At 37.8% G+C, this 14,011-nt stretch overlaps 1 protein-coding gene across 1 annotated transcript in view; it reads right to left on the minus strand.

Moving 5' to 3' along the window:
- Positions 1-14,011, minus strand: part of CHP1 (calcineurin-like EF-hand protein 1) — a 33,470-nt gene that overhangs the window by 10,570 nt on the left and 8,889 nt on the right. Inside the window, exons 2-3 of the mRNA XM_004687902.2 lie at positions 13,389-13,461; positions 3,677-3,757 (exon numbers count right to left, since the gene is read on the minus strand). Of these exons, the coding sequence (XP_004687959.1) occupies positions 3,677-3,757; positions 13,389-13,461 (154 nt within the window). The remainder of the gene's footprint in view (positions 1-3,676; positions 3,758-13,388; positions 13,462-14,011) is intronic.

Genomic DNA, 14,011 nt, shown 5'->3' on the forward strand with positions numbered 1-14,011 from the left:
CCTAGATTAGATTCCACAGTGGGGACCAAGATAGTATTTTCAACCCAATAACCCCACCCACCTCCCATCACTGCCCAGCAGCTAATGTGTACACAGTGATATTTTCAAGTTAAGGCAGATTAGGCAAAAGCTGTTTTTAAAATAAAGTTTACCTAGAGATAAAAGCTACAAATGCGTTTTTTTCCTTTGGATAGAAATATAAAGAAAAATACCACTCCTGGTTCTATCAATCAATTATAACCAGAATTAAGATATTTTCTATGTAATATTTCTATTCTTTTAAGATATCTGTGAATATACTGCATATCAAACTTTGTATCCTGCTTTAAAAAAAAAACAACTTTTAAGTATGCTTACAATCAACATAAACACTTTGAACATTTTAAATATCTGAGTAATAACAGAGTGCCTTATAACTGGACACTTTGTTTTTGCTTCATTTTTCATAATCATTATGTTTTATTTTATTTTTTAAGATTTTTTTTAAAGATTTATTTTTATTTATTAATGTGTCCAGAACTGGGGTACAGGCCAGAGGAACAGGGGTGGTGAGAGAATTCATCAGAGACAGAGTGGGGAGCAGAACAGGCAGACTGACGAAGTACACTGCTGAGGGGAGCAGCGGGTGGGTCAGGAGAGGTCTGCCGCACCATATGGGTCAGCTCCCTGGCCAGGGATAGAACTCGTGCTGCAATGGCTTCAGAGAGCTAATAATGCGGTGCTTTAACCCATTGTGCCACCAGGGAAAACCCAAGATTTATTTTTATTGGGGCCTCCCTGATGACACAAGGGGTTAAGTCTCAGTGCTATGAAGCTCTGGGCAACCACTGCAGCATGAATTCAATTCCCGGCCAGGGAGGTGACCCACATGGTGCAGAAGACCTTTCCTGTCTTGCCTGCTGCTCTCCTCAGCAGTGTATTTCAGTAGATCCTCCTGCTCTGCTCCCCACTCTGTCTCTTGTAATCTTCCTACCCCTGCAGCCCTAGGCTGCACCCCAGTTCTTGCATGTATAAATAAATAAAAGACATAGACCAGAGACTTTCTAAAGTGAGCTCATAAGCCCATGTACTCAAAAGAATGACCTTCAGTTCTTCAAAGAACCTATATTCTGATAGATCTGTGTCTGGGCAAAAATGTGAGTAAGATCTAGGATTCAAGGAATGCGGAATTAGATTTGAGTCATATGTCAGAAAAAGCAGTTTAATGAATACATACATAAGTGTCATCATGTCTCTGAATAAAGGGGACTTAATATCAATGTTCTACTTTCAAATCTCATTCCTTAAAAAAATTAATTCCAGCCCTTCCTGGTGGCACAGCGGGTTAAAGCACAGTACTAAGAAGCTAAAGCCACTTCAGCCTAACCCAGAGGCGATCCACATGGCAAGGGATACCTTTCCTGACTCACTCGCTGCTCCCCTCCTTTTGTCAGTCGGCCTGTCCTGCTCCCTACTCTGTCTCTGGTGTATCCTTTCACCACCCCTACACCTCTGGCCTGTACCTCAGTTCTGTATGCATAAATAAATCTTTGAAAAAAAAATAATTCCACCTGAGAAGAAACAAAAATCTAGAAGTCAAATATCTGTTATTTGATTAGAACATGAAGCAGAGGTGCAGCTTGCAAAGAGCTAAAGCACTATTCCCAAGTGAAGTTTCCGCTTCCTCAGGTGCACCTGCTTACTGTCCTCAGCAACAGATAGATGGTAAGTGATACTGTAGTCACAACAAAGATGATTTGGCTTTATAAAACAGCTTTCCTGATGGCACATGGGTGACTCGGTGATGGTAAACCCACGGGGATTACAATTGAGATTAAAAAAAAAAAATCAAAATGATGTAAAAATAAACTATTATATTATATATATACATTAAAAAAAAAACAGCTTCCACAGTTGCTCCTTCAAGTAATCAATAGTGAATATGCAATTCTGGAAAAAAGTTGGAAAGATGACTCTACTAGGTTTAATTTTCATTGCAAAAGGTTTGGATACACCACATAGCTGTGAAAGTTTTCTCTGGACAGAGTTCAATCCTTTGCAGGGGCTAAAAAAGAACTGGGGGGGGAGGGGGAGCGGAGAAACACAGAGAAGAATTGAGCACAAAAGCCACCCCTGAAATAAACAGGGCAGTTGATGGAGAGAAAGGGAGAAAATGAGGGAAGGGCAGATGACTCATTAACGTCATTTTCAACAGGGTGGCTCTCAGTCTGATTTCTCCTATTTTCAGTTAAATCTGACCACTTGTCTTCTTCCTATGTCACTCAAATTTTACTGAGGGCTCAATTTCTCGTTTTTGTAAATTCCTTTGATCTTGATTCAAAGTTCTAAAATTTCCTCTGATAATGTCCTCACTGACATTTACTCATATTATTAAGCTTGGCAAACACATAGCTTTTTCAAAATCCTTTGGATTATAAAGCTAAGTCATAAGGAACCAGGAAGAGATGATTAAAGAGATTACTTAAGATTAATTTTATTCAGGAAAAGGTACCTCACTAAATCAATAAATATTTACTCAGTGCTGCGAAGGCAGTAGTATTAGGTAGTGAAGCTTAATAAAAGGGGTGGGGGGTGTGAAATGCTAGGAAGGAGATTATTGGATAAAATGATAAAATTGGATAATGAATGATTTATTAGAATAAAACAGGCAATGGAGTAAGTTCTGGGGATGTAATGTCTGTGACAAAATGGTGACTATTATTAGGAATACTGACCTGTACATTCAAGCAAGAGTAGATATTTGGAATTTCACTGTAAAGAGAGCAGATGGTCTACTATGGATCTCTTGGTGGTGGGTGTGGTGTAATGACAGTATCTGAAGAGATGTGATCCTGTGTCCCTAGATTACATTCAGTCTTATGAACTAATGCTATGTCAATAAAAATAAAAGTTGCACCATGCTTACACAAAATGTTGTCTATGTGTGAAGTGATGAATTTGCTAAATAACCTTATCATGGTAATCATTGTGTAATATATACATACAGAAAATCACGACACTGTACACTGTAAACTTACACAATTTTGTCATTCATAATTCAATAAACTGGAAAAAAGAGATAATATTTTATATTAATATTATTATAATTTTTGACATAGGGTGTAAGTATAAATTACACATTGGATTTCAAAGACGTGATACAAAAACCAGTATATACTATCAAAGTTAATTTGACTTGTTTACTTGTTTACACATCTTTCCCGTGTTAAACTTTGTGAAGTTCTACTTTTTAAATGTCTACTAAGGACATTTCAAATTATGAATGTGTCTTAAATTACATTTTTATTGGCTAGGACAAAGAGGTTGGCACAAGGAGTGACAAATTCATGTCAGTAAAAGATTTTAAAAAGTATCCTTTGTACAATTTTTAAATTTTATAATTTTCCTGTAAATTTGAAATTACTGTCAAGAATTTTTTAAATGTTTAGTTTTACACTGAGGATAAATAAAAATTAAAGACAAAATTTTGAAGAGAAGTTCATATACCTATTTGAATTTATACCTACTTGAATTTTAAAATGAGGGGTGAGAAGGAAGAAAGAACAGAAGAGAGATTCTAAATATGACTAATTTAGAGATGCCCAATATAATTAGGGGATTGTGATTTTAAATGACCTAATAAACATCATGATTTCACATCAGCCTCAGAAAGGAAGCCAAACAACTAACAACTCACCCCTCTGGAAAGAAGGCATTGATGATCCGGTCCCCTAGTGGGTTGATAGCAAGTTCTGGAATCCGCTGGAAATCTTCCCGGCTGCCAAGAAGTAAAGATCATTGGCCATTAGCATGAACTTCTCCAGTCATGCGAGGATATAACCCAGCAAGAATAATAATTCTTCCTGGAATTGACTTCTATGACAAATCATACCAAGCAACTACAAACAATCGTATTTTAATAGCTGCCAAGTGTTTCCGGCACCAACTCAGAGTGGAAGAAGCCAGGTTTGACTATGTCACATTCCAGTGAATTCAGCACACAGTTTACGTCAATAAAGTAACTGACAAGAAAATACTAAGCTGTCCCTGTAAATGATTCCTTGAACATTACCATTTTGTATTTAGTTATTAAGTTTGGTGAGTGAAAAGTAACTGCCGTGTTATCTATTCCACAGAGCTTGAATATAAGAGCAAAAATTCAGAGGAGCTTTGAAAATACTCTTGGTAGAAGAATCTACAGCATCGATGAAATACAAGGGACTCTTGAGTAATGTTTATGTCTGAGAAAGACTAAAATGTAACTAACAGATTTCCTCACTTCCTTGTTCTGACATTGACTTTTTCACCACTCTTTTACAGAGGACAGCTATAGTATTTAATCCTCAAACATGCAAGAGCAGTCATTCTCTCATAACTTGGAGACTATGTTGAAGTGAACAGTATTCCATTCACTGTACACAAATTACATGCCAACCTAACTCCGTTTATATACATTATCTCATTACTTCATGCCAACATTTTATTTATTCCATTTCAAAGCTTAGGAAATGGAGTCAGTGAAATAAAATAACATGTCCAGTGCTAGTGCTACAAAGCAAGTAAGTGGCAGAACTGCCACTGAAATCCAACTCTGTAAATCAAAACACATGTTCTTTTCTAAAAACCACATCTTTCCTATGTTAAACTTTTTGAAATGTGCTCTCCAAAAACAGTACTCAGCAAGTAAATTTCTTTGGTTGAGTCCTGTGCCAAGAACAACAAAAGTCTGTAAGTCTTCAAAATGATCAATGTCACGAAGGACAAAGAAAGGCAGATGATTGTTACAGATCAAGGGAAGCTGAGATATAAGTGAACTCAATTCATTATCCTAGAATAGAAAAAAATTGCTATGAAGGACATTATTGAGCCAATAGATAAAAATGGAATATGAATTACCTAGAATATGGAATATTACGGTATCAAATGTTAAATTTCTTGATTTTGAAATAATAATGTCTTTGTTATACGAAATACACACTGAAGTATATGGCAAAATGTTAACTGGTGAATCTGATATCAGGAATATGAACGTTCTTTACACTACTCTTATAACTTTTCCATAAGGTTGAAAAAATTTCCAGATAAAAAGTAAAAACATATTTTTAAAGAAACATTAACTCAAAAAGACCTGATTTCAGCCTTTAAAGAAGTTTATTAACTGAAGAGATAAAACTTAACTTCTCCATCCCATCCCATTTATCATACTAAATTTTCTTATTTTATCCAGGTGCCTTCAAATACTCTGTGCGTTGGTTGAACATTTACATCAACTCAATAAATTCCCCTCAACATCTAGTGGAGGCACAAATAGAAACTAATCTAGGGAAATGAGCACCAAGTTCTAGAATAATAATTCTGGATTCTAACTTTCCTTGATCGTTTGGGATGAGCATTTTTACATCAATGAATAAAACAGAGGCCACTCATAAACTAACTGAGTTGGTTAGTTTATGATAATTAAACTGTATTTATTTTTTAAAAGATATATTTATTTATGCATACAGAACTGGGGTACAGGTCAGAGGTACGGGGTGAGAAGATTCATCAGAGACAGACTGGGGAGCAGAACAGGCAGATCTACTGAAATACACTGCTGAGGGGAGCAGCAGGCAAGACAGGAAAGGTCTGCTGCGCCATGTAGGTCACCTCCCCGCTCAGGGATTGAACTTGTGTTGCAGTGGCTTCAGAGAGCTTCACAGTGCAGCACTTTAACCTGTTGTGCCACCAGGGAGGCCTCAATGATTAAACTTTTAAAGGAAATTACTGAAATCCTGATTATTTAATTAAACAAACATGTACTAATCCCTTATATAATTTGTGCTATGATACAAAGTCCACATTATCAACAAAACATAGCTTCTCTTGTTTGACAGAGGTGAAGAAACAATAACTATTCCCTTTCAAATGAAGATTAAGGCTGATTTGAATTGCATGGCTACATACCTCAGTTTAATGTCTAACAAGCTTCAGTAATTTTAGTAGAGAAAAGGCACAGTTTAAACACCAGTTGAGGGCACAACCTAACCTTAGTCTCAATAAAGGATCAAGACATAGATTTCCAATGTCAACAGGTGCCTAGATCCTGTCCTTTGAGACTTTTAAACTCTACTCTTAAAGTATAAAAAAGTTTGCGAACTGTTAAAACAGTAAATAATTTAATTGTTCTATCACAGAATGGAGATGATCTGAGCAGTGTCTCTAAATTTACCTGCTCCAACACAAAGCTAAGAGAAAAAGAAATATTTCAAATGGTGTGCATACCACAAGTGTTAAGATTTGTAAGAAATGTAGACTTCTGAGTACTCATTTAAAAATATATATACCAACGTTATATTCTACCTCCTAGTAAACCTAAGGAAATATTCCTCGAAGAGGAAGCTGTTTTTTTTTTTGTTTTCTGTTTTTTGTTTTTAAAGAAAACACATGATTACTGAGCAGAAGACAAGTCTGAGAATGGAATCATGTATATTGGCATTTTTTATGACCAAGAAATTCCCCATGAAGAGTAGTTTTCCAGTCACTCATGGGCATAGGAAAGCTCTGAAGAAAATCCATTTTGAGAGACTTTTAGTTAACTTGAAGTTATTTCCATTTTTAGGAGAGGAGCCTATATTTACCAGGGGTTCTCATCTATCAAATGGATACTCATTTGTAAATCTTTCAGTAATTTTTTTAAAAAGATTTATTTATTTGTACATACAGAACTGGGGTATAGGCCAGAGGCTCAGGAGTGGTGAGAGGCTTCACCAGAGACAGAGTGGGAAGCAGAACAGGCAGATCGACGAAGTACACGCTGAGGGGAGCAGCAGGCGGGTCAGGAGAGGTCTGCTATGCCATGTGGTCACCTTCCGGGCAGGCGGGAATCAAACCCATGCGGAAGTGGCTTTAGCTTCTCAGTGCAGTGCTTTAACCCGCTGTGCCACCAGGGAGGGCCCTTTCAGTAAGTTTTACTCTTCAGGAATTTTTCAGAACAAGTTGATGTACTGAAATATACTGCTAAGGGGAGTAAAGGGTGAGACAGGAGAAGTCTGCTATGCCATGTGGGTTAATTCCTTGGCTGGACAGGGCTCGTACTCATGTTGCAATGGCTGCTCACAGCTTCATAATGCTATGCTTTTACCCCTTGCACCACCAGGGAGGCCCCTTTGTGTTTTTTTTTTTTTTCTCCTGCATAGAAGAACTGGGGAATAGGCCAGAGGTGCAGGGGTCATTGGTAAAAGGATTCACCAGAGGCAGATCAGGGAGCAGAACAGGCAGACTGATTGAAATAATACGGCCAAGATGAACAGTGGGTGAGACAGGAAAGGTCTGCTGTGCTGTGTAGATTATGTGGGTTAGCTCCCTGTCTGGGGGATCGAACTTGTGCTACAGTGGCTACCAATAAAACAGTGCTGAGACTTAACTCTTTGTGTCATGAGGGAGGATCCCATATTTAAGTTTTATAGTGGAGAAATTATTTATACTTAAAATATAGTTATATTAACATGGAAATGACAATTTCTCTTATATAAGGCATATAGTTAACATTTTTTTTTTTAAAGATTTATTTATTTATTCATACAGAACTGGGGTACAGGCCAGAGGCTCAGGGGCGGTGAGAGGCTTCACCAGAGACAGAGTGGGGAACAGAACAGGCAGATCGACGAAGTACACTGCTGAGGGGAGCAGCGGGCGGGTCAGGAGAGGTCTGGCTCGCCATGTGGTCTCCTCCGGGGCAGGCGGGAATCGAACTCATGCGGAAGTGGCTTTAGATTCTCAGTGCTGTGCTTTAACCCGCTGCGCCACCAGGGAGGGCCTAGTTAGCATTTTTAATGTAACTGGTAAGATAATTTTTATATTGTTGTTCGGTAGCAATTTTTTTTCATAGAAAGTCTTTGTTAGTTGTTTCAGTGTTCCAGGGCCAGTCTAGGTTATTTGCTAGGCTGTACCAGACTTTTGGTTGAAGGTGGTAGATACATACACATCTACCATCTCTCAGTGTCTAAGACCCCCTGAAATGCTAACAAAAGTGTGTCCATGGGACTTCATCTATGACAGAAACAACTATGGTGGGAGGAGTATACTAGTAGATAAGGGATTTGACAAATCCTGGCAATCTGAAGGAAGATGCAAATGTACTGCAGCAGAACTGAGAGCCAATTTGCTGCCCTACAAAATCTCAGCAAAGTAGCACATACACAGCTATCTGGCAAGGGCAACAACAGTCAGTGAGATTGATTAAAAAAGTTTTTTGAAGAGCAGTCCAGCTGACCACTGCTGTTATAATCTACCACAAAAATATGAAACCGTATGTCCACATGATTAAGAAAACCGCTATAGAAAGAAAATGGTCTTTGTAACCAGGTCTTAGTTAAAGATCTGAAGTTAAGTATGGGAGGCCAGTCCCCCAGGAATACAGTCCTATCTGGGGGAAGGGACTGCAAATCTGTCCTCATGCTTCCTGACTATATACACTAAAAGTAAGGTCAATCATCTTACTGGCCCGGCTTGCTATGTAGAGGGCTTGAATTCAGCCCTTCCACATAAGGAGAGAGACCTGTGGAAAAAATAACACAAACAACCCATGCCAGCTTTCAATAGCATTCCACCTAGTCTTTCTCTAACTATAAATGGATAACCAAAACTTAAAAGAAGAGGATCAAGATGAACAGCAATAATGGTAATTCAGGGAACAAAGGAAAGTTTTGAAAGATCCTATTAGGTAACTCAATAGACATTTGATGCAAGTATTGGTAATTTTTGCATTAGTAGGGCTAAAAAATATATATATAAAATTATATATGATACAACCAAGGTCAAGAACATGAGATGTCCTTGGAAATTAAAAATATGACTATGCACTAAAGAAACACATCAAAAGGACTGAAAAATAAGTTCAAAAATACCTTTCAGAAAGCAAAGGAGAAAAATCAAGTGACCATGAAATAATGAAATTAAATTTGAGGCATTGATGGCCTAATAGCCAGCCAACCAACAGAAATACCAAGAAGATCAATAAACAGAGGAGGAGGAATTAAGAGAAGAAAACTTCCCAGCTAAAGATCAAAATGGTTTACCTAGTACTAGGAAATAAATGATGAAAAATAACCCATACAAAAGGTACATCTTTGTGAAATCTCAGAACATCAAGTAGATATCTTAAGTTTTCAAAGAGATTAAAAAAAAAAAAAAGAGTATCTACTAAGAAATGAGAACTAGACTGGCATCACGGTTCTTGTCAGAGAAACTCCATTCTGCAAAGACTGATAACCACTGTAAGCAAAGCAAGTCTTTGTCTAGGATACTGAAATCATCTGTTACCTGGATAAGGTCAAACAAGAAACCAAAGCACAAAAGTACTTAGTGTTTAATCAGGTAAAACGCAATTGCTGGGGGGCGGAGGGGGGGGGAAGATGCCCTCCACAAACAGGTTTTATGGACTCCACCCCCACTCCAGACCAAAGAGATCCAAGCCACCAAGAACTACAAATCCCATAATGTCATCATCACGAAAGGGAGGATTGCTGGGAACTGAAGATGGAGTTAAGTAGCCAGGTTTGGTATATAACCAGATATGTGGGCCTGGGGGCGTCTCTTGGCTTTTCACTGGCTCTCATCTTGCAATTGGGATTCCAGCCAGCAGAACTGGTAAGATGCATGCATTCACCAATTTATCTCCTCTTTCTCCCTGAGTTACTAGTTTCTTCATTTCCCCTTCTCTTGTAAGTAAACCCTTTACCAACCTTTTGGTGTATGCCTCAGTTGAACCTTATTGTTAAGTCTGTTTTAAGGACAGGGGTGAAGACCCACAGTCAGGCAACCCATTTCATATAGGGGTTGCCCTGTTGACAGTTTGGCAACCAACTATTCTTGTAACACTATCACTCAGGACAAATCAAAAATTTACCATGGTTGAAGTAACATTTTTTTAAAAACATGAAACCTTTTTAAAAGTGATATGTAACAACATAAACACTGCAGTATTACCCAGTAGTTAACTGCAGTTTAGTTGGTCTGTTATGTCCCCTGTAGTCAACTTAACTTACATGACTTAAAAAAAAAACTGGCTAGAACCAGATAGCCATGACATCAAAAATTACCCCACCCCCTCCTACTCTCTCTTCCTCTATGAACAATTTGTAGAAACTAGCACTGAGACAATTCCCTAGTGCATAATAGTCCTCAATAAATAACTAAAAAAATAAGTGAGTCTGCTGCTTTTCCAGAGCCTGAAATGGTCTTAGGTGCTCAATAAACCTAGATTTTTAAGGGGCCTTAACTATCTGACACCTGGAACGTTTTCACCCTTTCTATGGAGAAACAGCTCCTTTTACAAGAACATTGTTATTGTTTTCTGTTTATATAACAGTAAAAGTGATTAACACACACACACACACACACACACACACATATTTACAAGTTAGCCACCTTCAGAATTAATGTGAATTATTTACTTTGCGGTTAACTCTAAATTTATGAGAAAGGTATCTCAAACTCAAATTATTCAAGTATTAGAGCTGAAGGGAAAAATGAGTTCTAGCTTGGATATTTTTCAATAGCAAAATTCAGAGTCTTTTCAAGAAGTTCTGGCACAGCTAAATACCCACGTATAAAAAGTTAAAGTTAGATTCTTCAAAATATATTAAAAAGGAAACTAAAAATGAACCAAAGCCTGAACATGAGTTAAACTAAAAAACTCTTAGAAAAAACACAGGCATAAGTCTTCATGACCTTGAATTTGGCAATGTTTTCTTAGATATGACTTAGAAGTACAGTGCACCAAAAAATAAGATAAATTGAACTTCATCAAATTTAAAAATGTTATGCTTCAAAGGACATTACGGAGAGAGTGACAATCCACAGAAAATGAGGGAGTGTTTGCAAATCATGTATCTGATAATAGCTAGCGTGGTGCCCTTCCTGGTGGCACAAAGAGTTAGGATTCAGCACTGCAAACTACCAGCAGCTGCTTCAGTGAGTTCAATCCCTGGCCCAGGAGGTGCTCTATATGGCACAGCAGACCTCTCCTGTCTTGCCTGCTGCTCCCCTCAGCAGTGTGGACTTCATTGATGTGCCTACTTTGCTCCCTACTCTGTCCCTGGTGAATCCTCTCACGGCCCTGGCACCTCTAGTCTGTACCCCAGTTCTGTATGCATAAATAAATATTAAAAAAAAAGTCAAGGATGTTTTTAAAAAAAAAAAAAAAAACCCTCAGAAAAAGGCACAAAATGATCTAAAAATTAAACAACCATTATATTATTAAAAAGATAAGCCACACCCTTAAATGAAACCATCAAAGACAAAAAAAAACCCTCAAGAACAAAAAGACCAACATTCCAATTTTTAAAAAGGCAATTTTTTAAACTCACCTAAATTGTATACAATGTTATATGTTAATTATCTCAATTTTTTTTTAAAGATTTATTTATCATTCATACAGAACTGGGGTACAGGCCAGAGATATGGAGGGTGAGAAGATTTCACCAGGAACAGAGTGGGGAGCAGAACAGGCAGATCGATGAAGTACACTAGGGGAGCAGCGAGCAGGTCAGGAGAGGTCTGCTACGCCATGTGGATCTCCTCTGGGGCAGGCGGGAATTGAACTCATGTGGAAGTAGCTTAAGCTTCTTAGTGCTGTGCTTTAACCCGCTGCGCCACCAGGGAGGGCCCTAATTATCTCAATTTAAAAAAAAAATTTAAAAAAAAAAAAGGTCCTAAATAGACATTTCTGAAAGAAAATATATAAATGTTCAACCAGCTTAAAAAAGATGCTCAACATAAGTCAGCAGAGAAACACAAATCAAAACCACAATGAAAAACCACTAAGATAGCAAAGGTCAAAAGACAGATGATAAGTTGGTAAGGATGTAGAATAAATGGAACTACTGTGTAGTATTGGTGGGAATGTAAATGGCACAGCTCCTATGGAAGTTTGATGGTTCTTCAATAAATTAAGTATGATTACTATAGACCCATTCTACCCCACGAGAGAATGAAAACATAAGTCCAAATACAAATATTCACAGCAGCACTGTCCATAATTTCCAAGAGAGATAAACAATCCAACTGGTCCAATTGTTAAATGGAGAAACAAAATGGATAGAGGCATACCATAAAATATTATATAGACAAAAAAAGGGAGTAATAATATATGCCATCACATGAGTAAGCCTTCATATTAAATGAAAGAAGTCAGTCACAAAAGGTCACATACCATATAATTCCATTAATATGAAAAGTCCAGAGACAGAAAGTAGATTAGTGGTAGCCAAAAGGAAATAGGAACTGACTGTTTAATGGGAACGATTTCATTCTGAGATGAATATTCTGAAATGGACAGTGGTAATTGTGGTACAATGTTGTGAATGTATTTAATGCCACTAAGTTAAAAATGGTAAACTGTATGTTCAAGTGTGGTAACTGGACCAAAGAGGTATTCCACAGTCACTGACTAATATGTAGCATGGGTTTAGCTAATCCCAGCCTCCAGGGGTGACAGCTTTTGTCCTGGGGAAAAAAAAAAAAAAAAAGCAGGTTCCCTGGATTTACCAGAATTGTCTAGCTCTTCTGCTTGAGGATTATGTACATAGAGTTAGTAATTACATTTCTTCCCTCTTTATGCCACATCATGCATGTGGATAGAAACTTCACAGGAAATACTCAGCTACTTTCAGAAAGGCAACTTCATATTATGCCAGTCATTCAAAGCTGAGAAACAAAAGTAACAAAAGGCTGTGAGACAGGTTGGGAGGTGGTGGTAAGGAGATAATTCATTTGACTCTGATAATACAATCACAAATATAAAACAATAAAGCATTATAATATTCTGAAATCATGTACTTATTCTAGATGAGTGTCTCAATTTTGGCACTATTAAGTTCTAGGGGAGAATAATTCTTTGTGGTGGGAATGGCTGTTCTGTGTACTGTAGGAGGTTTAGCAGTACCTCTGGCCTTCACATCAGTCACATTCTCCATTTGTAGCAATCAAAAATGTCTTCAGACAGGACAAAATAACCCTCAGTACAGAATCACTGTGCTGTACTAAAATTCTGAACGTCTTCTTTAATCTATGTAAACTGATGATGGATTGGGCTGAGAAATTAAGAGTTGATCTCTCTGTTATGGGTGAATGTCATAAAAGCTACAGGCTTGGGAAAGGGAAACTCAAGCAGAGAGAGCTAGAAGTCTCAGAAGTATGTTCCTAGCACCAGAGCAATGGCCACTCAGACTAAGGGGAGCTGGAGTAAAAGATCAAGTACCTCAGGGCAAATGTAGGGTCATTCTTCTCCCATGTGGAACAATAAAGCACCTTTGACCAGTGGAGAAATTGGTCCCTGCTCTCCACATGCTGGGAAGCCTAGCATGTCTGCCCTTCGCATAAAGACGGCTATTCAGACATTGCCAGGAAATAAAGAAAGGACTGCCTACCTGAGAGTCCCATTTTCTCCTTTGTCCAGGCTGGTGAACCGGCTGTAGAGGCGGGTGATCTGACTGTGAGAAACTGAAGAACACAAAATTAGCCCCAGTTGGAGAAGTACTCTTCCACTCAAACTGAACCCACATGTAGCCCTTCAGAAGCCAGGCCACCATCAGACTTCAAAGTGTATAAAATGGATGATGTCTCAACTTTGACTCATCTTTAGAGTGTGAAAGCAAAAAAGGCTAAAAGCTAAAGTAAGAAAGGAATCAGAATATAAGTCAAGAGCATCAAAATTGACTCTCAGGAATGAAGTCTAGGTTTAATTAAATGTCTGGTGGTTAAGATTTAACAAAACAAAGCCAAATTTAGTTTAAGAGGAAATTGTGAAACTTTCACCTTTCAGTGCTGACTCAGAGGTTATGAAATACATTCTTTGATTAAAAACACATACCATTAATCGTTTTACTTTTCAGGTTGCCTTTAGTGGGTAGGTACTGAATTAAAGATGAGACAAATCAAATATTCTATTTTTAAAATCTTATTTTTTCTGCACCAAGTAGTAGCAGCTTTGACATTTCCCTCACGACAGACCATTAAGTCTGGTAAAAGTTGAACACTGCCCTGTGACTAA

The sequence above is a fragment of the Condylura cristata genome, unplaced genomic scaffold (assembly GCF_000260355.1).
Source record: "Condylura cristata isolate star-nosed mole 26May11 unplaced genomic scaffold, ConCri1.0 scaffold00023, whole genome shotgun sequence".
Classification (NCBI taxonomy): Eukaryota; Metazoa; Chordata; class Mammalia; order Eulipotyphla; family Talpidae; genus Condylura; species Condylura cristata.